This window comes from Vulpes lagopus, chromosome 14 (genome assembly GCF_018345385.1).
Source record: "Vulpes lagopus strain Blue_001 chromosome 14, ASM1834538v1, whole genome shotgun sequence".
Classification (NCBI taxonomy): domain Eukaryota; kingdom Metazoa; phylum Chordata; class Mammalia; order Carnivora; family Canidae; genus Vulpes; species Vulpes lagopus.
The window spans coordinates 18,960,202-18,984,957 of NC_054837.1; the positions used below are offsets into that span (position 1 = coordinate 18,960,202).

At 54.5% G+C, this 24,756-nt stretch overlaps 1 protein-coding gene across 1 annotated transcript; it reads right to left on the bottom strand.

Annotated features, from left to right (window-relative positions):
• Window positions 1–296: 296 nt before the first annotated feature.
• Window positions 297–24,468, bottom strand: FOXN4 (forkhead box N4). Its single transcript, XM_041729473.1, has 9 exons — window positions 24,383–24,468; window positions 10,076–10,224; window positions 7,281–7,405; window positions 7,057–7,167; window positions 6,598–6,725; window positions 5,914–6,010; window positions 4,274–4,481; window positions 1,573–1,956; window positions 297–550 (listed from the first exon to the last, which is right to left on the bottom strand). The coding sequence occupies exons 1-9, from the start codon at window positions 24,466–24,468 to the stop codon at window positions 297–299; spliced, it is 1,542 nt and encodes a 513-aa protein (XP_041585407.1).
• Between the last annotated feature and the right edge of the window lie 288 nt (window positions 24,469–24,756).

Genomic DNA, 24,756 nt, shown 5'->3' on the forward strand with positions numbered 1-24,756 from the left:
CAGTGGGTCCCATCTCAAAGGGGGCTGTGGGTCCTTTCAGGAGCCCAGCGGGGCTGCAGGCCAGAGAAATCTCGTTTTCAGGTGTCACTCTCTGGGAGGAGCATCGGGGTCAGGGAAGCTGGAATGCCTGTCCACTCTCCTCTGTCCTTCTGACTGGGGGAGGCCCCAGAGGCCTCCCGTGGAGGTGTGAGAGGCCCAGGGGTGCCAATAGGATGTAAGGGGCCTTGCTTCCAGGAACACAGGCTCCATGAGCTCCTGCCCGGGCCCTAGTGCTGGGGGCAGGTGAAGCCGTCACCTCAGAGCAGGGCGATGGGCTTGTTCCCTGGGGCGCCCAGGTACTGCGAGGAGGAGGCTGATGCGGCCACGCCGTCTGGGGTTGAGTACGTGGCATAGAGACCCGTCACCTGCAAGTCTGGGAAGGACTGGTCGCTGCCACCAGAGGCGGGGGTCAGGCCCGCCGCCCCCAGCTCACAGCCCAGGGGCGAGTCTCCGAAGGCGCCAAGTGTGTCCAGGCTGAAGGCCCCGTCCTTCATCTCCTCCCAGAGGTTCCCTTTCAAAGACAAAGGCATTTGAGTGAGCTGGCTTCGTGTCAAACAGACCTGAGTTCGAATCCGATCTTAAGGAAGAGGCAAAGACCGTGTGTGGGGTTCAAAGTCGGGTCTTGCAGGGGGTGTGGAGAAGCCAAGTTCCATCCCTGGGAATGTCGCTTCTGTCACAGAGCCTCAGGCTCCTCAGGATGAAATGGAGCCAATCAGAGACCCCCCTTCTCCTGAGGCTTCCTCGGGGGCATGTGTGGCAAGCACTGACTCGCTCTCTCAGGTGTCCCATCAGGGGACAACACAACGCTTTCCCCAAACAATAATCAGGGGGACAGGCAGGGAGGGCCAGATAGATATATCCACTTAAAGGCCTTAAGTAACTCGCTCCCTAGCTAGCTAACCAACCTGCTAACCAGTCCATTCCCTCTCTAGACACGGAACTCCTGGAGGGCAGAGAGTTCTTGGCCATGGGCTGGCACACAGTAGGGGCGCCCATGGCATGAATGGATGAAACACGAGGCACCTCCCTCATCTGTCCATTCATTTGCTCCGCTCCTGTGTGTCAAGCAGGACTGTGTGGCAGGCGGGGGTCAGACCGTGACCTGGGCTGAGGTTGGCACATGCAAGTTAGAGTAGTTACTGAGTAAACATTGGGGGTCAAAGAGATCTGGGTTGTGATCCCGGCTCTGCCACTTACTAGCTGGTGATCTTGGGCCAGTGGCCTCACTTCTCTGTGTCGGTATCCTCAGCAGCAGAATGGGGACATGAAATGGCAGTGGCCTCCCAGGGCTGTGGCAGGGTCGGTTGGGGGGTGATGGCTAGGGAGTGCTGGGCAGGAGGCCTGGTATACAGTAAGCACTCATGAAATGCTTGCTGTAATTCGCTGTCATGAGGAGGTTGGGAAGCACTTGCCCATGGATGGAGTGGAGGGGTAAAGGCTGGCCGACCTCCTCTCCCTGGCCCTCCCCCATCTTTCTGGCTGTCCAGCTTCCCTCCCCTCCTCTCCCCCCCATCCCCATTCCTCCAGCCTCACCCTGAAGAGCGAAGTCCATGATGCTGGGGTCCAGGGAGTCCACCTCAGTGCTCATGTCGCTCCCGATGTTGCTGAAGTCCACAGGGGCCCTTCCCATGGCAGGGTGGGGCAGGGGGCTGGGGCTCAGTTCCGGCAGGGCATGCAGGGGTGGGGTCTGGGCCGGGGCGGGAGAGTCTGGGGCCAGATGCGCCTGGGCCTGGACCTGGTGGTGCAGGGGGACCGACTGCAGGGACAGAGTCATCAGTGGCTGGGGTGGAAGTTGGGAGACAGCCAGGCAGCCATGGGCCATGGCTACTGTGGTGGCATGAGTCAGCACAGGGGTCTCAGGGTTGCCAGGCCGCCTGCAGCTCTCTGGCCGGTCCGAGATCAGCTTGTCCAGTTCCTCTGCAGGCAAGGGAAAGGTCCCTCAGAAGCCACCCTGAAGTTCCCAGGCCCCAGTGGTACCATGCATGTAACCCTAGCAATCCCCTCGGACTCTCTGAACCTCAGTCTCTTCATCTATGAGAGGGCACTGTACACTTGACACAGTGTCATTGCGGACATGTCATGAGATCGCAGATTGCTGTGTGGGGTCTTTAAGGAATGAGGGAGCCTCAGATGATAACACTAGCTCCTCTCACTGGGACAGCGCTTTAGCCCCAGGACTTCACTTGAGGCTGACAGCTCTGCAAGAGGAGGGAAGGCAGAGATGACAAGTCCCACGACACCAGGATAAAATTTACTAACACACAAGGGGTCCTAGCCACTTCTTGCTACTAAAGAGACATTAAGAAGTATTACTGTGGGTTAAAAGTCAGATTCTCCTTAATGCTATCAGTTATAAACAAGACAGATCATTACTCTGAAATTATTTTTGGTGGTTGGCTTTTGCGTCTCCTTGAAGGTAATACCAATTTGAGCCTGGACCACTAGGGTCCCAGGACCTATTTAGATTGGTACCTATTCTAGAAAAGAGGACACTTAGGTTAGGGGTGCCTGGGTGGCTCAGTTGGTTAAGCGTCTGCCTTCAGCTCAGGTCGTGAACCCAGGGTCCTGGGATCAAGCCCCACATCAGGAACCCTGCTCAGTGGGGAGTCTGCTTCTCCCTCTCCCTCTGACCCCCTCCCACTGCTCGTGCTCTCTCTCTCAAATGGATAAACAAAATGTTTTTAAAAATAAATAAAAAAGAAAAGAGGACACTTAGAACCTAGAAGGTGAAATGGCCTGCCCAAGATTTTACATTAAATGTGTAGGACTGTGGGCACCTGGGTGGCTCAGTGGTTGAGCATCTGCCTTTGGCTTAGGTTGTGATCCTGGGGTCCTGGGGTCATGTCCTGCATCGGGCTCCCTACAGGGAGCCTGCTTCTCCCTCTGTCTATGGCTCTGCCTCTCTCTACGTCTCTCATGAATAAATAAATAAAATCTTGAATGAATGAATGAATGAATGGGGACTAGCACTGGGTCTTAAGCCAGACCCCAGTGCTCTCTGAGGGGCGAGTATCCCTGGATGCTCCCCCCACAAGGGCCTATGGGATTGCTCCATGGTCTCCTCTTCCTCACTTTATTGAATTCATCTCTGAGCTATATTCCAATCCTCCTTTATACCCACACCTCAAACATGATGATCCCCACGGAGTCAGGCCAAGTGTTCCTGAGGCTGGGTGGATAATTAGCCTTCCACCTGACATTCTCCATGCAGATGTCACCTGTATGTCCCTCCCTTTCACATCTCTTAATTAAAAAAAAAAAAAGCAGATGCAATATTTTCCTAATATGAAAGTGATTCATGAGCAGGGTTGAAGATTTGGAAAATACAGAAATGTGAGGAATATAAAAATTATCAGTGGTCTCTTCATTCACAGTCAAGAGTTTGGTATATTTCTTCTAGTCTGTGTGTATGTGTGTCGTTCGTGTGTGTGTGTGTGTGTGTGTACACATAAATCCATACACATGTAAATGAGTGGATACACACACATGTATATAAACATATATGTGCACTTAATATACACAGTTTGAAATATGACTAGGCTGTGATATATGGTCTTTTTCACTTATTGTATTGGGAATATTTCTTTCTATTCCAAAAATATTTTTGTCTCTAATCAATCCTTGTATGGACATTATATCTATTGAACTAATCCCCTATTGTGGGATGTCTAGATTGCTTTCAACTTTCTTACTATTAGAAATAATTCTGTGACGAATGACTTTGTAAACCTTCTGTTGAAATTCTTTTTCATCCTCCACATACGTTGCCAGAAGTAAAATAACTGGACGGAAAAAAATGGGGCAAGGTTTGCAGGGCTCTGTTATAGGACTTTGCCCTGGAAAAGCTTAACCTCAGATTCCCACTCATTCTGTATGACGGTGCCTGTTTCTCCACATCCTAGCCCACACTGGGTGTTACTATTACTGTATTGTTTTGAAACTTGATGCCAGTGTGATAAGAAAGGTAAGAAGGCAACGTCATCCGTGGGTGCTCAGTTGGGCATTTCTCTCTGAGAAACTCGGGGTTGCTTAGGGAGATTGAACAGCGTTTCACAGGCCTCTGACCAGCCCCAGGGAGGGCCCAGGAGGAAAGGAGGGAAGTTCACCAGGCGCCCATGTCCCCACCATCAAGGCCAGGACTCGTGGCGGGCTGGGCAGGTCCAGGCAGAGCCGGGCTGGCTGCGTGATGGGTGGCCTGGGTGTGTGGGGGGTGGCGGGGATGTCTAGGCCTCACCGGGGTTGGCCATGCTCCGGTGGATGGCGGCAAGATCCTTTCTCTTCCACTTGTGCATCTCCTCCTCCATCTTGTCGATGCGGGCCACGTTCAGGGCCCAGAGGCAGCCCTTGCGCGAGGAGCCACTCATCTTATTCTCCACCTTCTCGAAGCACTTGTTCAGCGACAGGTTGTGCCGCACGGAGTTCTTCCAGCCGTCGGGGGCCGTCTGTGGGGACAGATGGGACACTCAGGAGATCCCCCTCAGAGACTGCCCTATGAGCCCCTCCTCTTCGGGGGGATCTCAATGACCCAGGCCTCGAGGGGCAGGGCAGGGCTGTCCACCACCCAGCCTTGAGTTGGGAAGACAAGAGAGACTGGTGGGGACTGTGGCAAACAGAGGGCCCGGCCCCCTGGGCCCCATTAAAGGGGCAGCTGCACGTCAGCTCCAGGCAACAGTTAGTCACTACTTGGGAACAGGCCCAAGGATGCCGAACTCCCCTTTCTTTCCTACTCAGGAAGCAAGAAAGGGACAGGATGCTAACATGTGGATAGCTGGCCCAGCACATTGGAAGCCAATCATTTTTACTTTTATTTTTATTTTTTTTAAGATTTTATGTATTTATTCCTTCATGAGAGACAGAGAAAGAGAGAGAAGCAGAGACACAGGCAGAGGGAGAAGCAGGCTCCATGCAGAGAGCCTGATGTGGGACTCCATCCTGGGTCCCCAGGATCATGCCCTGGGCCAAAGGCAGGCGCTAAACCACTGAGCCACCCAGGGATCCCCGAAGCCAATTATTTTTAAAGGCTCCCACTTTATTGTCAGGTAACCAGATCCTATGGGCACCTCATGTTCTATCCCTCCCCCTCCACGCACACTCCCCTGTCTGCAATATTTCTGCTAAAGGGCACTAAGCCGGGATCCCTGGGTGGCACAGCGGTTTGGCGCCTGCCTTTGGCCCAGGGCGCGATCCTGGAGACCCGGGATCGAATCCCACATCAGGCTCCCGGTGCATGGAGCCTGCTTCTCCCTCTGCCTGTGTCTCTGCCTCTCTCTCTCTCTCTCTCTCTGTGTGACTATCATGAATAAATAAATTTAAAAAAAAATTAAAAAAAAAAAGGGGCACTAAGCCAGGGAGCCTGCAGCTCGGTCCCCTCTGCCCGCCTGCTCCTTGTTTGGGATTGATGCCAACAAAAATAACGATACCGATGGCCCGCCATGTGCCCGGAGTGGCCAGGGCCCTTGACCCCCAGAGCCCTCATGGGCCTGGCCAGCGGGAGTTATTGTCCCCACCTTACAGAGGAGCAAAGCGAGGCTCAGAGAGGCAGCAGCTCTGGCCAAGTCTGGGTTCTGCATCTGCGTGTCTTACCGATCCATGCTGAGTAACCAGGTTGGCCCCTCTACCCTCTGCCTCCCCTCCACCCCCCAGGATGCCTGGTGAACTCCTTCCCTGGTCAGGGCCCAGCTCAAATGCCCTCTTCTTCTTCTGGATTTCTTTGCCCTCGTCCGTGTGAATGCCCAGGGCCAGGCGCCTGTGGATGTAACTGGGGACCTAACATGGTGGCCCAGTTTGGCCTGGGGCCAGTCCTGGGTCCTGGCAGTTTGAGGGAGAGGCCAGAGCAGCTCGGGCACCCCCTTACCCCAGGCTGGGGCTGCTCACCTTGAAATAGGGGAAGTGCTCCTTCATGAAGCTGTAGATCTCACTCACAGGCAGGCTGCCTGTCTTGCTGTTCTTCAGGGCCATGGCGATCAGACAGCTGGAGGCAAAGGGTGGGGCAGGCCGGTGTGAAGGTGTCTCGGGCCCAAGGCCCCCTCTGCCAGGAAGTCGGCCCTGCTTGACCCCACCAGCCCTTCCATACCCAAACGGTGTCAGCTCTGGTATCTTTCTCTGGCCCAACATCTTTCCCACTCCCTGACCTTGGCCTTGACCCTGAGCTCAGACAGCAGGACCAATTTGAGAAAACTCTTCTCCTCTCTTTCACCCTTCCCCATAATTAATGTCTACAGGCCTTTAGACTTTAACTAGGCTGCTCACTGCCTGCCACCCACTCAAATCTTGGGAGGGACACAATGTTATTATGTTGATGGCTTTTTACATTAGAGGGAACTGAGGCTCAGAGAGGCCAGGCCACTTCCCCAAGGCCACACAGTTTGTGAGTGACAGCATGGAGCATCGGGCTCATTCTCGACCCTGGGGGCTGATGGAGCCCATGATGGTCCTTCCCAGAGCAGGTCACACCTGGGGGGATGAAAAGCGCCCCCTTACAAGTCTGAGCTGTCCTAAGGGCAGTCCCTACCCCTCCTCCCCGAGCCCCCCATGGCCCCGGCCCACCCTGGACCTCACCTGTATGAGTAGATGGGCTTGGGGTAGTGTTTGGGGTGCAGTTCCTGAGATGAGTGCACAGCCATGCGGGGCTGGGGGTAGGGAGGCCGTGCTCCAAACGGGGAGCCATACAGGCCCACAGGCGGGCACTTGCCATGGGCAGGGCAGGCGAGCGAGCGTGGCAGAGAGAGAGGCAAGAGAGAAAGAGAGAGAGAGAGAAAGAGAGAATAAGCCACTCACAGGAGGGCCCCCTTCCCCCAGGAGACGCTGTTTAGGAAGATGTGAGGTCAATGGCCCTAAGGGACAATCCTGTCTCTGCTCCCTGCAGGAGTATTAGGGAAGTGAACGCAGGGGCACGGGAATGCTAGCCCCAGGTTGCAGGGAAGTAAACTGAGGCTCAGCGAGCGCCCCCCTACCCCCGCCAGCCCAAGGCAGGGACATATGTCTCCGAGTCCAGGGCTGCCCACAAGCTCTAGGTACCTGCTGGCCACCTGGGGGGAGCGGTAACTGTGTTTGGGAGGCAGGTGAATACAGCTGCGGCGGGTCCTGCAGGCCGGATGAGGGCTGGCCCCCCATGGGGATCTGGTTCATCTGCAGGGGCCGTAAGATGAGGAGACGAGGAGACGGAGGTCAGGGTGAGGAGGGGCACCCCAGCCCTGGAGGACCCCCGCTCGAGCTCCCCGACCCGAGGGATGGGCGCTTACGCTGGCTCCGTGATTGGCTAGGGGGCCCAGGCCTAGCAGGCCCGGGGGGGCCATGCCGGCTGGGCCGTGGAGCAGTGCACCCGGCGTGGCTCCCACATGCAGGTCAGCCGCCCTGGCCAAGGCACCTGCAAAAGGAAAGCACAGAGACACCGCTGCGCTGGCGGAAGGGCGCCAGCAGGCAGAGTGGCTCACCCGGGACACCTCCAGAGGACGGAGCTTGCCCCCGGCCTGGGGGCCAGGTGCATAGCAGGTGCTTCGCAAACCACTACCTGGAGTGTAGTGGTGAACCTGGGCTCTACCGGCTGTGTGACCTGGGGCCAGCCTCAGGTTCCCCATCTGCGCGGTGGAGCTACACAGATCACCCATGTGTGAAGTTGTGGGGTTTAAATGAGGTGATGTCTGTGGGTACTTATCACGTTGCTGGCTACCCCACCGACACGTTGATAAATATGAATTGATAACAGGGGCACCTGGGTGGCTCAGCGGTTGAGCGACTGCCTTCAGCTCAGGTCCTGATTCCGGGGTCCCAGGATCGAGTCCCCCATCGGGCTCCCCATGGGGAGCCTGCTTCTCCCTCTGCCTGTGTCTCTGCCTCTCTCTGTGTCTCTCATGAATAAATAACTAAATAACTAACTAACTAACTAACTAACTAAATAAATAAATAAATAAATAAATAAAATCTTTAAAAATATGAGTCGAGGGATGCCCGGGTGGCTCAGCGGTTTAGTGCCTGCCTTCAGCCCAGGCTGTGATCCCGGGGTCCTGGGATCGAGTCCCACATCGGGCTTCCTGCATGGAGCCTGCTTCTCCCTCTGCCTGTGTCTCTGCCTCTCTCTCTCTCTCTCTCTCTCTCTCTCTCTGTGGCTTTCATGAATAAATAAATAAAAGTCCTAAAAAAAAAAAAAAAAGATTTTAAAAAAATATATGAGTCGATAACAAATAATAGTGATATCATTAATATCTTAGTTCTTGTCCATTATGAGGCTAAAACATCAATTCATTATTCATCTCTTCTCCTTAGAATGGCGCCTGGGTTCCCCACTGCCACTAGGCTTAGCTCTGATTGCCGCTGTGCCCCCTCCTCTCCCTTCTGCCAAGCTCCCTGCCGAGGGGGTGCTCAGGACTGGCAGATACACACACGCCTGCACGCCAGCCATCCAGTCCTAGGCCTGTGACAGACGTTGCTCATCTATCCCAGACCCTCACTGAACCATTCTGATTTGGGGCTCCCTTCTAGGTTGAACAAAGTTGACCTGCAAGATGATCCTGCCCTGGGGCCATCTCTTCCAGGAAGCCTTCCGGGGTCTCTCTGCTCTCTTCTGAGCCCGGGCTGCCACCTGCGCTCCTCCATTGCGCCTTTGGTCTGTCTGCCTTGCCCTCTCTCTGATCAGGGACCCTCAGCTCCCTGAGAACGAGGACCACGGCTTGCAGGACTCAGGGCTCCCAACACTGGCATAGAGACAGGAGCGCAGGAGGTGTGCAGCCACACAGTGGAGAAGGGAGGCTGCCTTCTTTCACGGTTCCTGTCTGCTGTGTGCCATACAACACCGACTGCAGGTACGACGTACTTTGGGCATTGAATCTTTTCAACACCTGGGGAGGGCAGCTCTGCTATCCTTTCATCTGACCTAAGGAAATGGGTCAGAGGGGAAAGTACTTACCCAAGGTCGTAGAGCTGGAGGTTCTAGATCAGGGTTTGGCAAACTGTGGCCAGCAAAGCCCAATCCAGACTGTGGCATGTTTTTGTAAATAAAGTTTTACTGGGACACAACTACAACTGTTCATTTACACCGTCTAGGGGTGGGCTTATACTACAGGGACACAGCTGAACACTTTAAAATAAATTTTTTTTAATTTATTCATGAGAGACACACAGAGAGAGGCAGAGACACAGACAGAGGGAGAGGCAGGTTTTCAGCAGGGACTCGATCCCAGGACCCCAGGATCACGACCTGAGCCAAAAGCAGATGCTCAACTGCTGACCCACCCAGGCATCCTGAACACTTTCAACAGAGACTATATAGCCTACAAAGTCTAAATATTTACTACTTGGCCCTTTACAGAATGAGTGTGCTGACCCCTGCTATAAATGTTTTGGCCAAGAATAATTTGTTCAATGAAATAAATACTCCTAGACACTAATTTTTTAACTACTGGTACTTTTGATGTACTGTGATGATTGTTTTCAACACTTTCTATGTCTCTAAATATTTAGCCCACTTGTGCTATGACTGCAACTGGCTGCCATTTATTGAGCACCTACTGTGTGCCAGGACCTTCAGCACCTTCCACGATAATATGTTATACATATTATCTCTTTGAAGATCAGGCTTCCATAGACTTCTTCTGTAAAGGGCCAGATAGGAAATATTTTGCCAGCCATATGGCTTCTGTCTTCTGGTTTTTTTTACAGCCCTTGGAAAAGGTAAAACAATTCTTAACACAAAGGCTATACAGAACGCAGGCTGCAGGTCGCAGGCTGCATGGGGTCCACGGGCCATCGTTTGCCAACCACTTTAGATGTTCAAGACGTAGCAGGGTAGGGGCAGGGCGGTTTTTACTCTTCCCTGAAACCTTTGCTCACACAGGGCCTGGCACACGGTGGTGAGCAAATGAATGAGCCACATTCCTCTGAGGAAGGTATAATCAGTCACATTTCATAGATGCAGAAACAGGGGCAGAGAAAGTGAGAGAGAGAGACGTGGCCACAGCCACACAGCTGGTAGGTGGCAGTGCTGGGTGCTGCCCCTCCCCTGCACACCACCCTGTCCCCCCGACCCAGCCCCTGGGCCTACCTGGGTGTGGGTGTGGTGTACTGGGGCCCCCCAGGTCCACACGGCCACTTGCCATCTGTTGCAGCCGCGGCACGTCCACCGCCGTGAGCCAGGACAACGACTGCAGGTCCCCAGGCAGGTCATCATCGCTGGTGGTGGTGGCCAGGAGCCTGCAGGGAGGGGCAGGAGCTCGGGCGGAGCGGGGAGCTCAGGCTGGCTTCTGGTCCCCCCATCTCTGGAATCACCCCCTAGCCCTCCTCCCCAAGTTGCCCTAATCTGCCCTTCCCCTGGGCTCCGCATGGTCGCAGGATCCCCCCTTTGGCAGCCAGATCAGACATCCTCAAATCATTCCTTCACTGACCACATCTTACCTTAGCCCCTACCCCCAAAACAATAAACACTAAGGTTTGTTGAGCACTTATTATGTGCCAGACACCGTGTCGAGTCCTTCAGAGGTAGTAAAGCCATTAAACACTCCTGGTCAACCCCATGAGGCAAGCGGTAGTATGATCATCATTCCCATTTTACAGATTGGGGAAACTGAGGCACAGGGCTCTGGGCACATGGGCACAGTCCTTTTCAATCCCGTTCAATCCCCCAGCAGCCCTGAGAGGTAGGATACACCCACATCCCCCGGATACACCCATATCCTCCTCTTACAGATGGGGAGACTGAGGCTCAGAGCACCAAGTCACTTGCCCAAAGCCACATGTAACAGGAAGTGGTGGGGCCGGAACCCGAGCTGAACAGACAGCCCCTGGAGATGCCATGTGGAACCCATGCCCGACACCCCCCCAACAGACCCGTGAGCAAAAACACCCTCCATGGAAAGACAAAGGCTGCCCACGAGGAGGGCAGGCAGGTACCCTGGCGTGGGGCAAGTGTGACTCCCCAGCACCCCTGAAGTCATGCTTGCCACACGGCTGCGAGGACACCGGGCCCCACAGCAGTACCTTGTCCATGTTATGAGGTGCTGCAAAGTAGCCTGGAGCCCACGCCAGACCCACCGTGCCTGCCCCCCTCGGGGGTCAGGGGCTGTCTGGTGTGTGGCCCAGGGGCCCACAGGCCCGATTCTGAGCACCATGGTTTGAGAATAAGTGTCTTGGGGGCTTCACAGAAAGGGGGAGACATAAATGGCTTTGTGACGCACAGGATAGGGGATCATGGTGGGGCATCCGCCTCTGCCACCCACGGGCCACCTCAGCTGGGGCTCTGTCTCCTGTCTCGCTGTCTCTCTCTCTCTCTCTCTCTCTCTCTCTCCCCACTCCTTCCCACCTCGCCCGCTCTCTCTTTCCTTGTGTTTTAGGGCCACAATTAGCGTTGCCATGGCCACAACTGCTCGTTGTCGCCCGGGCCTGGGCCCTCAGCCCACCAAGCTGGCATCAGGTGACCGTCCGGCTGCCCCAGCGATTGGCTGCCTTGTAGGAAAACAGGGCCTGGAAACGATTTGAAAACCCGGCCGGCCGTGTCAGCAGCAGCAGTTGGCCTGGCTGCTGTCCCCCGGAGGCCCATTGTGCGACAAACGACTGTTGCCCCCGTGGCACGTGGCCCCCATTGTCCCGGGGTCTCTGTGCAATTGTTTTTGCAGCCCCCCCACCCCGGGCTGCCACTCCTTCAGCCTGCTCGTAACTCATCAGGCGAGTGACAGCCACGGCCCAGGCCTGGGCGCTGCCATCTGTCCCCTCGGGCCCGTGGAGACCATGGGGTAGACCGAGGGGCAGGGCCCGGTGCTGCCCGCTGTGGGGGGCGTCTGGCCAGTCCCCACCCGCCGCATGACTGGCCGGCCTCCCAGAGCCTGGCGGTGCGGCCCTGCTCCTGCTCCGTCACCTGCTGTAGCTCCCCACTGCCCTGCTGCTCCATTTGGCGCTGGGGCGTCTGGGAGGCACGGAGGTGAGCCACTGCCGGCAGGTTTCTGAGGCGCGGCCCCACCAAGGCCCCTGAATGGTGGTGGCAGGCTTGTAAACAACCTGGGTTCCTGGGTGCCAGCAAGATCTCTGGCGGCAGGGGACTCTGGCTGATAGTGCCCAGGGCGGTTAAGATCTTGGGCTCTGGGGTCTAACCCTAGTCTCCACTTGCCTTGTGCCAGGGCCACTGACTGGACCCCTTGAGCCTCCGTTTTTCATTTGTAAAATCGGGCTAATAACACTTCCTCTCATAGGGTGTCGTGGGGATTAAGCGTATGATTGCATGTCAAGCCCTCGGAACGGCGTCTCACTTAGCTGTCATCAGCATTCGGGCCAATATTAATGTTAAAAATATTAGCCAGGCCCCCAGAGGCCCGGAAGGAAGTACATCGGAGCTTGGGCTCCGTGGTCTCACAGATCTGCCTCTATTGCCGTAAGCACCTGTGGCTCCCATTTATTGAGCGCTTCCTGTATGCCAGACCCAAGGCCACGTGCTCTCCCCATTTTACAGGTAGAGAAACTGAGACCCCCGAGCAGTCACTTAAATGCCCAGAGCCTGTCTCCCCACGAAGTGAGGATCACATAAGGTGACGAGGCCGTTGAGCGCATAGAGGGGCTGAGGACGCGGTGCTCTTCTGATGGTGCTTCTAGGTCTTTTCTTTCCTGCTGTTTGTGTGTCCCGCCTGGCTCCCCATTCCTTCACCCCCGACTTCACCCCGACGCCTACTGCGGCCACCCGGTGTCCGCTCCCCCTGCCCCCTTCTGGGACACCCAAACGCGGTCCCACTGCCATGCCTTAGCCCCCACCCAAACAGTGCCCACCCCTGGAGGCTCACTGCAAATCATCTCCTGGCCTCCTCCTGCCAAAGTCCCTGCCGACATCATCTGGCCCCACCCCTCATTTGACCCATGGAGAAACTGAGGTTAGAAGGGAAGCAGTTTGCTTCCAATTCATAGTCCAGAGAAAGGCCAGGGCTAGGGCTCCTGGCTGCCCGTGCGGGCTCATTCCAGCCCAGGAGTGGCTTCCCTGGGAAGTCTCTGTCACCCGACCCCAAGCTCAGGGACCCCTCTGCATCCTGGCTGCTCCCTGCGCCTTGCCAGGGCCAGTGAGTTCGCGCTGCCATCTCTCTGCCCCCCACCCCGCCTGTGGGATCACTGAGGGCTGGCCCTGAGCCCTGGATCAGCCTGTGTCCCTGCACACAGGGGTGCCACTTACATGCCTGCTTGGCTGGTTGAAATCAGCTGACCCCCGGCTACCAACCCAGAGAACAGTGTGACAATGGCTGTCACATCCAGCACTTTAGGCACTCACGGAGCCACCCTCTGCCTCCCTGAGTCCTTGCCACAGCCTGAGGACAGGGGCAGGGGCCACGCCCACTTTGCAGAGAGGGAAGCTAAGGCCAGACCAGGACTCGAACCCAGGTCTCTGCTCCAGTCTGAGGCTGTTCCTGTGGCACAACAGGCAGAGAATTAGACGTGCCCTGGGGGCGATGCCCTCCTCCCATGATCCTAGGGCTTTCAGGTGGGGCTGTGTATCCCAGCATCACCCAGGACCTGGTTCGAATGTAGAGTTCAAGACCCAGCCCAGAGCCCGGGGTTCCACCCTTGAGCACCTCCCAGCAAAGCTCCAGGGGCCGGGGGAACAGCCCCGAGGTGGTGTAACAGGGTCTTGGGCACAGCCCAAGCTTTGACTGGACAGATCTGGATTCAAGTCCTGGTGATCCCTGGAGACCTCAGATAAGTCACCCTGAGCCTCCATTTTCTCATCTGGAAAATGGGAGAATCACTGTCCATCTCTCCCTGGGTTGTTCTGAGAAGCACATGAAGCAGTGCACCTTCAGCTTCTGACATAGGCCTGGTCCTCATTCTTCCTTGGGGGTTTCCAGCTCCTTTTGGTGGAGGGGCAGTGGCTAGGCCCTGCTCCCTCTGCTGGACCTCCCTCTTGCCCATGCCAAAATGTCCGTGCCAGTGTGCCCGACACTGGCCCCGCCAGCCCCACTGGTCTCCTGCAACGGATGTGGACGTGCAGAAGCTCGGTGGTGGGGGTCGGCTGGCCCTGAAAGGCCTGGCTCACCTCCCGCTGCCTTATCACCCCGCATTCAGGCACCTCTTCCCTGGGAGTCACAGGAGCTGGGGGGCGGGTGCGCTAGGCCCTGCCTGGGAGTGTCCCATCCCCATGGCCCGACCCGGGTCCTTAGCCATTTCTGCCCCCCTTCCACTCCCTGCAGAGGCATGTCAGCCCAGCCCTTTCTCCACCGTGACATGTGGGGCACCCCTGTGATCTATCCCTCACCGACGCATACAGGTCCCTCATTAAAGATGCCCCCGTGTGCCCCATTCTTGCTCTCTCCTAGCGCCTCATTTTCAATGGCGTGAACCCCAGGTCCTCAGAAACCACTCTGGCATCCCAGCCGTAGGCCCTTGGAAGGGCACTTCATGCCCAGCCTCAGTTGTCCCGCCCGTAGGATGGGTCCAAGGGGTAATGATCGCAGCCATAGTGTGTACCCGCCCCCAGGCCTGGCCTGGTGGAAGCGGTGGAGGTGACGTGGCTTTGTGGAACATCTGCCATCTGCGGGGGCCTGGGATTCCTCCCTGGGGTGTGTATACGTGTGACACTGTATCAGTCTCCTGAGTGGGTCTCCCCTCTGCTGGGAAAGGACTGGACATTTGCAATTCAAAGGAAAAGGCAAAATCCGGCCTCACTGTCCTGGGGTCTCCCAAGACCCCTCCTGCTCATTCTGTCTAGGTCTTTCTTTTCAGTTTCTGGGCAAGGAGGTATCTCCAAGACAGGGGCTGCACCCCACAGCTCTCAAGGATCCCCAGTTTTGGCAGAGAGGAGGCCAGGACCAGTGCTGAGTCCACTGCCTGGTGCAGGTGGCCCCAGAAGAACCTGATGTTGAAGCAGAGAACCTTGTACCCGCTGAGGGAGGAGCTGCACCCCCAGATTACAGGGCTGGACACACAGTAGGTGCTCCATAAGTCCTCACAGATTAGACAAGTGAACAAAGAGACCCAGCCTTCCAGATGCCTCCTCTCCCACCACCGCCCTCCCCAGGGCCAGGCAGGGGTGAAAGGCCCAGCTTAATTTTATTTAATGTTATAAAAGAGCCTGTGGACACGGCTTGGGGTGGGTGGGTCCCTGCTCTGTGTCCAGCCTGATCAGGCAGGTATGGTTATCATGACCATCTTCCCATTTACCAGATGGAGACACTGAGGCCAGGGAGAAAAAGGCCTGTGTAGTGTCCCCCAGCCAGAGCCAGGGCTGGTTACGACCCCACTGTCCTTTCTCCTTGCCCCACAAGGAACGGTTAAAGGAATGTGCTCTGTGGATTCTAGAACATTCTAGCACGTTGCTATCCAATAGGAGGAAGCCATATGTGGCCATTTACATTTAAATCCATTATAATTAAATAAGCTTACAGATTAGCTTTCTTCATCACACCAGCCACATTTCAAGGGTTCAACGGCCACCCGTGGCCAGTGGCCACCACGTTGGACAGCACAGGATTGGAACGTTTCCATCACCACGGAAAGTTCTTACTACGCGGTGGTGGTGTGGAACATTCTTTTTAATCATGATGGAAAAATCTGTAGTGTTTCCACATTGCCTTAAAATTGGAAATTTGATTTTGGTTTGGAAATTTCAGGTGCTGATTTCATGGAATTTTCGTTTCAGTGTGTTTCTATTATAAAAGACTCCCCCACTTTACCTCCTACCAGCAGGGAAGTTACAGGGAAGGGCTCTGTAAAAACGAGAGTCCTGTACTGAGGCAGCTCACAAAGTAGTGAGCTCTCTGTCATGGGAGCATTCAAGCAGGAGTTAGGGGATGACAGGTCAGGCCCCTAGTGGATGAAAGATGAGCCCAAGGCACCTGGGTGGCTCAGTGGTTGAGTGTCTGCCTTTGGCTCAGGGAGTGATCCCGGGGTCCTGGGATCGAGTCCTGCATTGGGCTCCCCATGAGGAGGAACCTGCTTCTCCCTCTGCCTGTGTCTCTCATGAATAAATAAATAAAATCTTTTTAAACCCTCTAGTGACATTTCCAAAGTTCTATCACCTTGGGCAAGCGCCTCTTCCTTTCTAGGTCTCAGTGTCCCCATCTGTAAAGCAGCAGTAGCAGAGAAGAGGCCCCCTTGGGGCCCTCCTTGTGCCTGGGCTCTGGGAGGCAGAGCAGACAGCTGTTTGGCTCAGGATGGACCCGCAGGGCGTGCACCAGGGTTCCACTGGCTGGGAGATGGTCACCTGGTCTGCGCCTCAGCGTATAAACCAAGAAGAATGATGGCATCCACCCTAAAGTGACGGCCAAGAATGTGATCCTAGTTCATTAGCATCAGATCAGGTGACATCTAATTTTCTACTGAAACTCAGGTTCAGCTATGAGTTCGGGGGTCCCAAAGGTGATCCCCGATGGTGCGTCCTTCTCAAACCAAGTGGGGCAATTGTCACCAACAGGGGTCCTCATTAATGAGTGGAGAGCTTTGGGGGCAAAGTGAAAATAAAATATCTGGGGTGCCACCTATCTGGCACCCCAGAGTCCCGTTCCGACCTCAGCAGTTCACAGCGGCTCCCCACGCCACATAGGGACACTTCCATCTCTTCCTTATTAAGACACACACATGCACCTCCACCCCCGGGGGGTGTCGTCACCCCTGCTGGTAGATAGCAGTCTCTGGCCAATGGCCTCAGGCATCCGCCCCAGCACAACTCCCGGGGCCTCAATTTCTCCATCTGGAACAGAACAGGGTTGAGCCCCTTCCTTCTCGGTGGGGCTGCCACTGGGACAGACACACAGCCTGCAGGGCCCCTCGGGGTGGGGGACGGACAGATGGAGTTGGGGGCATGCAGAAGGGTGTGTGTGGCGAGACCCTGGTTAGGAGCAAGACGGTGCACCAGGGAAATCAAGACTACTCTAGCATCGGGGCAATCGCCTGGCCAACATTCTCCAAGTGCCTACTGTGTGCTTATCCTTTTTCATGCCTTAGCTGTGTGCCCTCATGAGTTCGCTCATCACGAGTCCCAAGCCCTCTGCAATGCTCCATTCTGAGCCCATCCCAGTTAGGGAACTCGAGTCATTACCTGCTTTCCACCCCCCTCCTCTTGCTTTCTTTGGGGCATGTCAGTGTAGTGGTGACAAGTGTCCGCTCCAGGCTCAGGCAGACCTGGGTTTGAATCCCTCCCAGCTACTTAGTAGCTGTGAGACTGGTCTGCAGTAGTCTACCTCTCTGGGCCTCAGTTTGCTCATCTGTACGATGGGATGCGAATGCCCGTACCCATCTCACACAGGGTGTTTGTTGTAAGGACGGATGAGATGATGCGGGCGGTGCCCAGCTCATCTGCACGCATTGCATGGTGGTGTTCACACGATGACAAACCTCTTCTAAAGAGCTTGCCTTCAGCACAGCCACCAGCAGAGTGTCCGACACTCAGCATCTGCTCCATTCCATAAATATTTCCTGAACTCCTAGTTGCCAGGCTGTGTGGCAAGCACACAAAAGTGGGGATAGCTTTCTCATTGACCTAGGAATGCAAAGGATGGAAGATCTGTCCCCTAGTGTGCCCACCTTCCTGCCAACCCTCTTTGGTCTGTACCTCCTTCGCCTCTCAGAAGCCTGTGGGATGGCTCCTTCGCAAACCCATTTCACTAATGGGATAGCTGAGGCTCAGAGGGGGGAAGTGATACCCTTCAGCCACACAGCACGTAAGCAAAAAGAGCTGGGGCTGACAGTACTTGGAGCCTCTTTACTTGGTCTCTCTGCCAGTTTTGCTGAAATAAATCAGGTTGTAGGCAGGAAGGGTAAATCATCACCATCATCTTTAGAAGTATCTGCTAGGTGCCTCCGTAGTGACGGGGCCACTGCTCAGGGGATACTGTGGTGGCCCTGGCAAAGGGGAGACACCACTGGAGTCCATGGTTGCCATCCCTACATGGACCAGGGGACCAAGCTGACACCATTACTTAACAATGTCCTTAATCAATCAGCCATGTCACTGGAGGGATGGAAGCTGAGCCAGGAGGGCAGGGCACTGCAGGGGTGAGCCCGGGGACACCTGGATTCCAGTCCTGGCTCCACTCCTAACAGAGGTCCTTGGGCAGGTAACTCAATGCCTCGGAGTCTCCGTTTCCTGAATGTGCAGAATAGAGGTGAGAACAGGACCTGCCTCTTGGCTCAAGGGTAAACCACAGGAAAGGTGTGGAACAGTGTTTGGCTCAAGTGCTAGACAACTATTTGTGGAATAGATGGATTTAACATCTAGCAGTCAAGAGTGGCCTTTCGAAACCGACAGTAGGACCTGGCACTGTCCTGACAACCCATGAGGGAAGTAAGGGTCCAGCTCCTCCCCCACGATCTGGCCCTGGCGGCCTCCTACCCCGCCCCTGGCGCCCTCATCACCTCTGCTCTAGCAGACCCATCTATCTTGGACTTTCTCAAGCTTTCTGAATTCTCTGTGCACATGCTGTTCCCTCTGCCATCCCGTGCACTCATTCACAACTGGCTCTCCCCATGCTTCTGGTCTCAGCCTAAATCTTCCCTCCTCCGAGAGATTCTCTGGCAACCCGCACCCCTGGTGGACCTTCCCGTGTGTCTGCAGAACATTTAGCATTTCCCAAGGAGGAATTCGTTTATACAGGTTTCCAGTCGTTCCATGCCAAGATAGCAAGGACTGGGAGGCCCTGTATTTTGTTCAGCACCCAGCACAGGGCCTGGCACCTTGGGGGCATTTATTACATCCTTGTTGCAGTAAGAGAAGGTGATAGGATACCCCCAGCCCAGCCCAGCTGTAACAGAACTTGCATTGCCCCATCTCTATCCATTTCTTGCCTGGCTCAGCCACGGCCCTGCCCTAGGAAGCCCTCCCCGACCAGTTCCCCATCTCCCAGTGTTTCCATTCCCCGGAATGATTAGAGCCATTAATGCCTACATAGCATAGACACCTGGGATCACCCATTAATTTTACTCAGGCATTGCCTACCCCTTCCTCCTAGATACTAACCTCCCAGAGGTCAGGGATGGCTTTGTCTTATACCTGATTACAGACCCAGGGTGACCAGCACAGCTTTCATTCTTTGATAAATATTTGTCCACCCAAGGTGAGCTGGATCCCCAGGGCCACTGGCTGTTGTTGCTATAAGGGTGAAATTCCATGGAGCACTTGCTAAAGAGCTTGGCAGCCGTCTGCAGCGGGCCCCATGTATTTGTGGATGGATTACAGTTTCTGCAGGGATTTTTGCTTACAGAGCTTAAGTCCAGAACCCACAGTTAACCCTCTTTCCTATAGTGGGGTTCCTTGGAATCGCTACAGTAATCGTGCAGTGGAAGGAACATCCACTTGCGGCTCAAATGCCATCTCAACCTCTTTGTACCTATGTGATCTTGGGCAAATCACCCCTCTGCACCTCAGTTTTCCCATCTATAAAATGGAATCACTATCATAATGATTTCCACCACGGAGAGCAGCTGTGAGGATAAGATCAGATAAGATATAAGATAGGGCCCAGCACCCGGCAGGTGCTCAGCCGCGTTCCTGCTTTCCTCTCCTCTTGCCTCGCATGGTCACTAGGAGGGGTTCCCACAGCAAATATTGTCTTGGGGGAGTCAGATCACCATCCCAGCGGACCAGACCGCAGAGGCACAGGCAGCGCCAGGACATCATTTCTGCTCTGATTATAACAAGGTTTTACCTGCCCCCTGGAGATGTGGTTAGTAGGAAATTGTTACATTACCACAAACTGTTCCTGTTTCCAAACCAACCTTTACACGAAAGGGATTAAGGATTTCATGGTGGTGTTTATTTAGCTAACATATCTTTTGTAATATCTTCTGTAACCGTTTACAGGAATAAAAAAAAACCAAATGCAGTTTAGCAAGCTTGGGAATTCCCAATGGGGCCACGAGCGAGTGTAATATGAAATGATTTGATTAGAGTCTGGAAATGAGAATCTTTCCTTTCTAAAACTTGGCTGGGACTTGGTGGGGGGTGGGTGACAGGGTAGAGGGGTGGGGTTGTGCATGTGTGTGCACATGTTTTTCAGGGTGGAGCCCAAGACCCCAAAGGAAGGCTGGGCCCCAGGAAGGCGACCTATCTTTTCCTTGGCTGCAAGGTAGCCTGAGGAGCTTCTGGCCACCGGGAGGGAGAAAGGGGTGTAAGGATGTTGGGACTGTCACCGCCCCTGACAGATGGAGCCCCTACTAGCCCCCTGCAAGGAGGTCACAACTGATGGGTGGAGCCACACTGATATGGGGGTTAAACCATCCGCCCACGCAGCTCAGCGGGGGCTCAAGAGGAAAGGCAGGTGGCATCTGCGGGGGTCCACACAGCAGGACTTTGTCATCACCCCATCACAAACCTCCCTACGTTTCCGTGGGCATGTTATTTCTCACGTGGTATGGAGAGAGCCAGCCATCTCCCCAGTGCATATTTATTAGGTATCTATCACGTGCTTGGCACTAAATGATGAGAAAACCACTGTCCAAAGAGAGGACGGGGTTTTGCCCACATCTTAAGGGAGGGACATGGCTCTGGGAGAAGGTGGGGATCCAAGGAGCCAGCAGTTTGCCTTCTTTCTCTGGAGCTTCAGTTGCTCAGTTTGTAAAGGGAGGTGGTTAGACCTGACCTCACAGATTAATTCCCAAAGTTAGGGGCAGGTGGTTGATCTGCTGTTCCACCCCTTCCTGAATGTATGCCCTGGGGCAGGTCATGACTCGGGGCCTCAGTCTCCTTGTCTGTGAATTGGGAAAATGCCAGCACCCATTTCACGGTTGTTACTATGAAGATCAAACAGGATGGTGTGTTTCCTACGGAGCTTCGTGGGTTTCTGGCACACAGTAGGTGCTTAGTAATTCATTATTCTGCAGAACCTCAACAAGCGGACTTTCCTTCCAGCCCCGAGCCAAAGGGAAACCGGATAACCTGCGTCCAACGTGAGCTGTTGCTGTTGTCCTCAGGGTCAGGGCTGCCCCTGGCCCCAGCCCCAGGCCGCAGCGTCGCAGGCAGGGAGGCTGCAGGCAGGGAGGCTGCTGCCAATTTGCTGTCTAGGCCCAGCCACTGACTCCAAGACAGCTCCCCCGGGGGGCAGGGCAGCCTCCAGCTGCTGTCCCCCGCCCCCTCCCTCCCCGCACACAGCCATTGATAGCTAACGGCCAAAGGCGGCCCTTGGGGATGGAGGGCCGTGTGGAGGGCTGCATGGGGGCTGGAACCAGGCTGGATCAGCAGCCTGAGTGGTCCTTGGAGCCATTCCCTGGAGATGTGAGAGAGGGAATGAGAAGCCCATAAACTTCTCCTAGGCTATTATTCAGGGAGAAAAATGGGAGTGGTTGGAAGGGGCCTGGGAGGCGCTGCATGATCATAAAAGCTCCCCTCCACGAGAAAGCACTCCATCCCAGGCCTGGCCAAACCTTTTCTAGAAGAAAGTGCAGAATCCTCCCAATGACCTGTGAATTGGGTTCGCTCATTGCTCCATTTCACAAACGCAGAAAGTGAAGCACCGAGAGGGACAGTGACTTGTCCAGGGTCACACAGCTCGCGGTGGTAGAGCAACTTACTCTGTTCCAGCCCTCCTGCTCTCCGGCAGCAGCGCATGGAAAGGGTGTGTGTCATGATACCGTCTGGGTGGGACAGCCTCAGGTTGGAGGGCCACTTTACCCACAACTAGCTGTGTCATCATGTAAAGCCAGTTAATCACGTGGAACCTTGGTTTCCTCAATCCGCCAAACGGGCACAGGTAGTGAAGGGTTAAGAAACCACCAGCTGCAATTATCCTTATTACTGCTCTGCCTTCCAGACACGCCAGGTATTGGACACAAGAAAGCACCAGATCCGGGCAAACAGAAAAAGACAGGACACCCAGGCAACTCTGGATCTGCTGCTGATACAAGACTGCTTCTCCTTGCTCCACTGGCCTGCCCCTGCCAGCTGGTCTGGGAACTGGGTAGGCATGGACAGTCCCCCCTCCTTACCCCCCACTGGTAAGCTTACTGCCTGCCCTGCTCTGTTTCTGGAAGCAACAGCTTGCATGGAGCCCCATCCAGTTTGTGGGCTGGGCTGGCCAGGCCCCCACAGCTTGGAGCTGGTGGGGGCTCCTGCCAGGCAGTGCCTGGGAATCTGCATTCAGGGACCTCCCCCGCCCACCCAATATGTTCCTCCAGAGCCCCCACCCCGAAGGCCCTCCATAGACCCCATCTCTCACAGAAAGCTGGACTCCTTAATGGAACTAAGTAGTCAGAACAGCAGCTACCGGGTTTGTGTCTCTTGCTCTAGAAAACCAACTCCGTCCTTCTGGCAGCTGCATGAGGGATGTGCCCTAATCGTGCTCACTTGAAAGATAAGGAAACTAAAGCAAGTCACGTGACTTGTCCAAAGCTGGATTCTGACCTTGCACACATCTGACTCCAGTGCAGCCGTGGCTCTCACCACCTGATTCCCTGACTCTGGTGCTTTTACAGCGCGCTTTAGGCAACAGTCAGACTCTGTGGTTCTGAGCTCTTCCAGCTGGCCCATGGGAAAACACTGGCTCTCCCCTGGGGCTTCCAGCTGGGAGGACAGAGGGAGATTCACCCCCACACATTGAGTGCCTCCTGGGTGCCAGACACTTTCATAGATATTGCATTTAAAAATGGGGAGAGGGCAGCAGCCCAGGGGGCTCAGCAGTTTAGTGCCACCTTCGGCCCAGGGCCTGATCCTGGAGACCCAGGATGGATTCACACTTCGGGCTCCCTGCATGGAGCCTGCTTCTCCCTCTGCCTGTGTCTCTGCCTCTCCCCACCCCACCGCCGCCCCTGCCACCGTCTCATGAGTAAACAAATAAACTCTTAAAAAAACAAAAACAAAAACGGGGAGAGGTAGCTTGTATTATCCCTGCTCTACAAATAACTAAAAGTTCGGAAGTGAAATTGCCCAGAATCATGCAACTGGCAAGTGGCCGAGCTGGGAATTGTTATTTAATCTTTATAATAACAACTCCATGCAGTGGGTACTATTTCTATTCCCATTTTATCGATGAGGACACTCAGACTGCTCCACACTGCCAGAGGAGCTGGGACCATAAGTGGTTTTACAGCCCAAGCTTCTAACACCTTCATGCTGCCCCCACTCCACCTGTCATTATTTCAGGAGTAGAAGGAAGCCAAGAGGTGCTTGGCTGGGTGATCTTGGCTGGTTCAAGAGTTCATTTCATTGCTTGGTTCTTCACCTGTACAGTGAAGGTTCATCAGAGCAGCCTCCCAAGCTGGGTATACAGTAGGTGCTTGCACACGGGCACATGCCTGGCACACATCTGGGGTCCCAGATCTATACACGGCCAGCTTGCAGCAAATATCTGTTTGAATTTGTGTCTTCATTTGGATCTCAGAAGGCAGCCTCCAGGCCCACAGCCCTCAGCCAGCAACCTCCCTCTAATTGGGGGCTGCAGTCCGCCTCAGAAGGCACTGCTGGTTGAGTGGTAGTGGCCCCAGGAGGCCAGACAGCCCCTGGGTAAACAGGGCTGATCCGAGGTGACAGCCTGCTCTTCCCAGGCCAGCCCCTGTCCTGTCTCCACTCCATAATCTGAGCTGTGTCCCCTCAACCCATGGACATGATGCTTGCCTTGACGGGTAGGGCACTGGGAACCAGGTCAGGCCTCTGGGGCTCAAGTAAGAGGGGTTAGGAGGGGACTCCAGATCATTCCTTTTTCTCCTCCTCCCTCGCTTTGTTGTGTGACCTTGGACAGCCCTTCTCCCTTCTTGGCCTCAGTTTCCCCAATTGTAAAAGCAAGTGACTGGACTGGTTGACCCCCTAGAGGCCATTCCAGCTCTGCAGATTGGAGGATTCTGTGGGGCTTCCCCCACCATCTGTATCTGCTTCATTCTGTCTCAAGAAATCATTTATTTTGGCCTCAGACTCCACCAAATTTATTCCTCAAATATATAGACCCAGGAGAGACCTTAATTCAAGAGCATTATTTAACTGACGAGTAAATGAGGCCCAGAGAGGGCAAGGGACTTGCTGATAGTCATACAGCCAGGCTAAGAATTCAGAAGTCACCACTCACAACTTTTCCAGCATCCCATGAGGATGGAAGCCAATTCCTCCCACCACCACCACCACCACCCCCACCTCACCCCAAAGGTTTTGGGGGGCATTTCCTGGAGCCCTGTTAGGGGAAGCAATAGCTGCCATTGTCATCTTAACATTCACCAGGATTCCCGTCTCTCACCCAGGAGGGGACCTCTCTTGGAGGAGACAAAAGACTAGGCTTTTAGTGATCCCATGGCCTCAGGCCTCGAGCCTAGACACTCTCAGAGAGGCGAACTTTGAAATTGAGATCTTCTCCCTCTTTTGCAAAATCACAGAATTTAATATAACAATACTTCTCTGGCAGAGACTATAAACAGCACATAAACACTTTAAACAATTTCAAAAAGCATCATTTGTCATTGCTGACACCCTCACCTGTACTCCTGTGGAGAGGGGTGGTGATTTTGCCCTGAGTTTCGAATAATTCCTGACATCATGGATGAGATGTCACTTTCTATCATCTCCTTGGGGGAAAGACAAGCAGAAAACAAAGCTCCCATCAGTGACGATGTGGACAGGGCAGAAACCCGGTTTTCCCACAATTCAAAAGGATGGAGCTCAAACAAGTAGCAGAACACTTCAAAAAAAAAAAAAAAAAAAGAAAGAAAGAAAAGAAAAGAGAAAAAGAAAGTACTAAAGGATTTCTGGGTATCACAGGTCACTTTCCCAGGGCAATTCTACAGGGTTTCAGAAGCAATGAAGAGAATGAAATTGCAGGTTCTTTCGAATTAATGAGGGAAGGGTGGAGG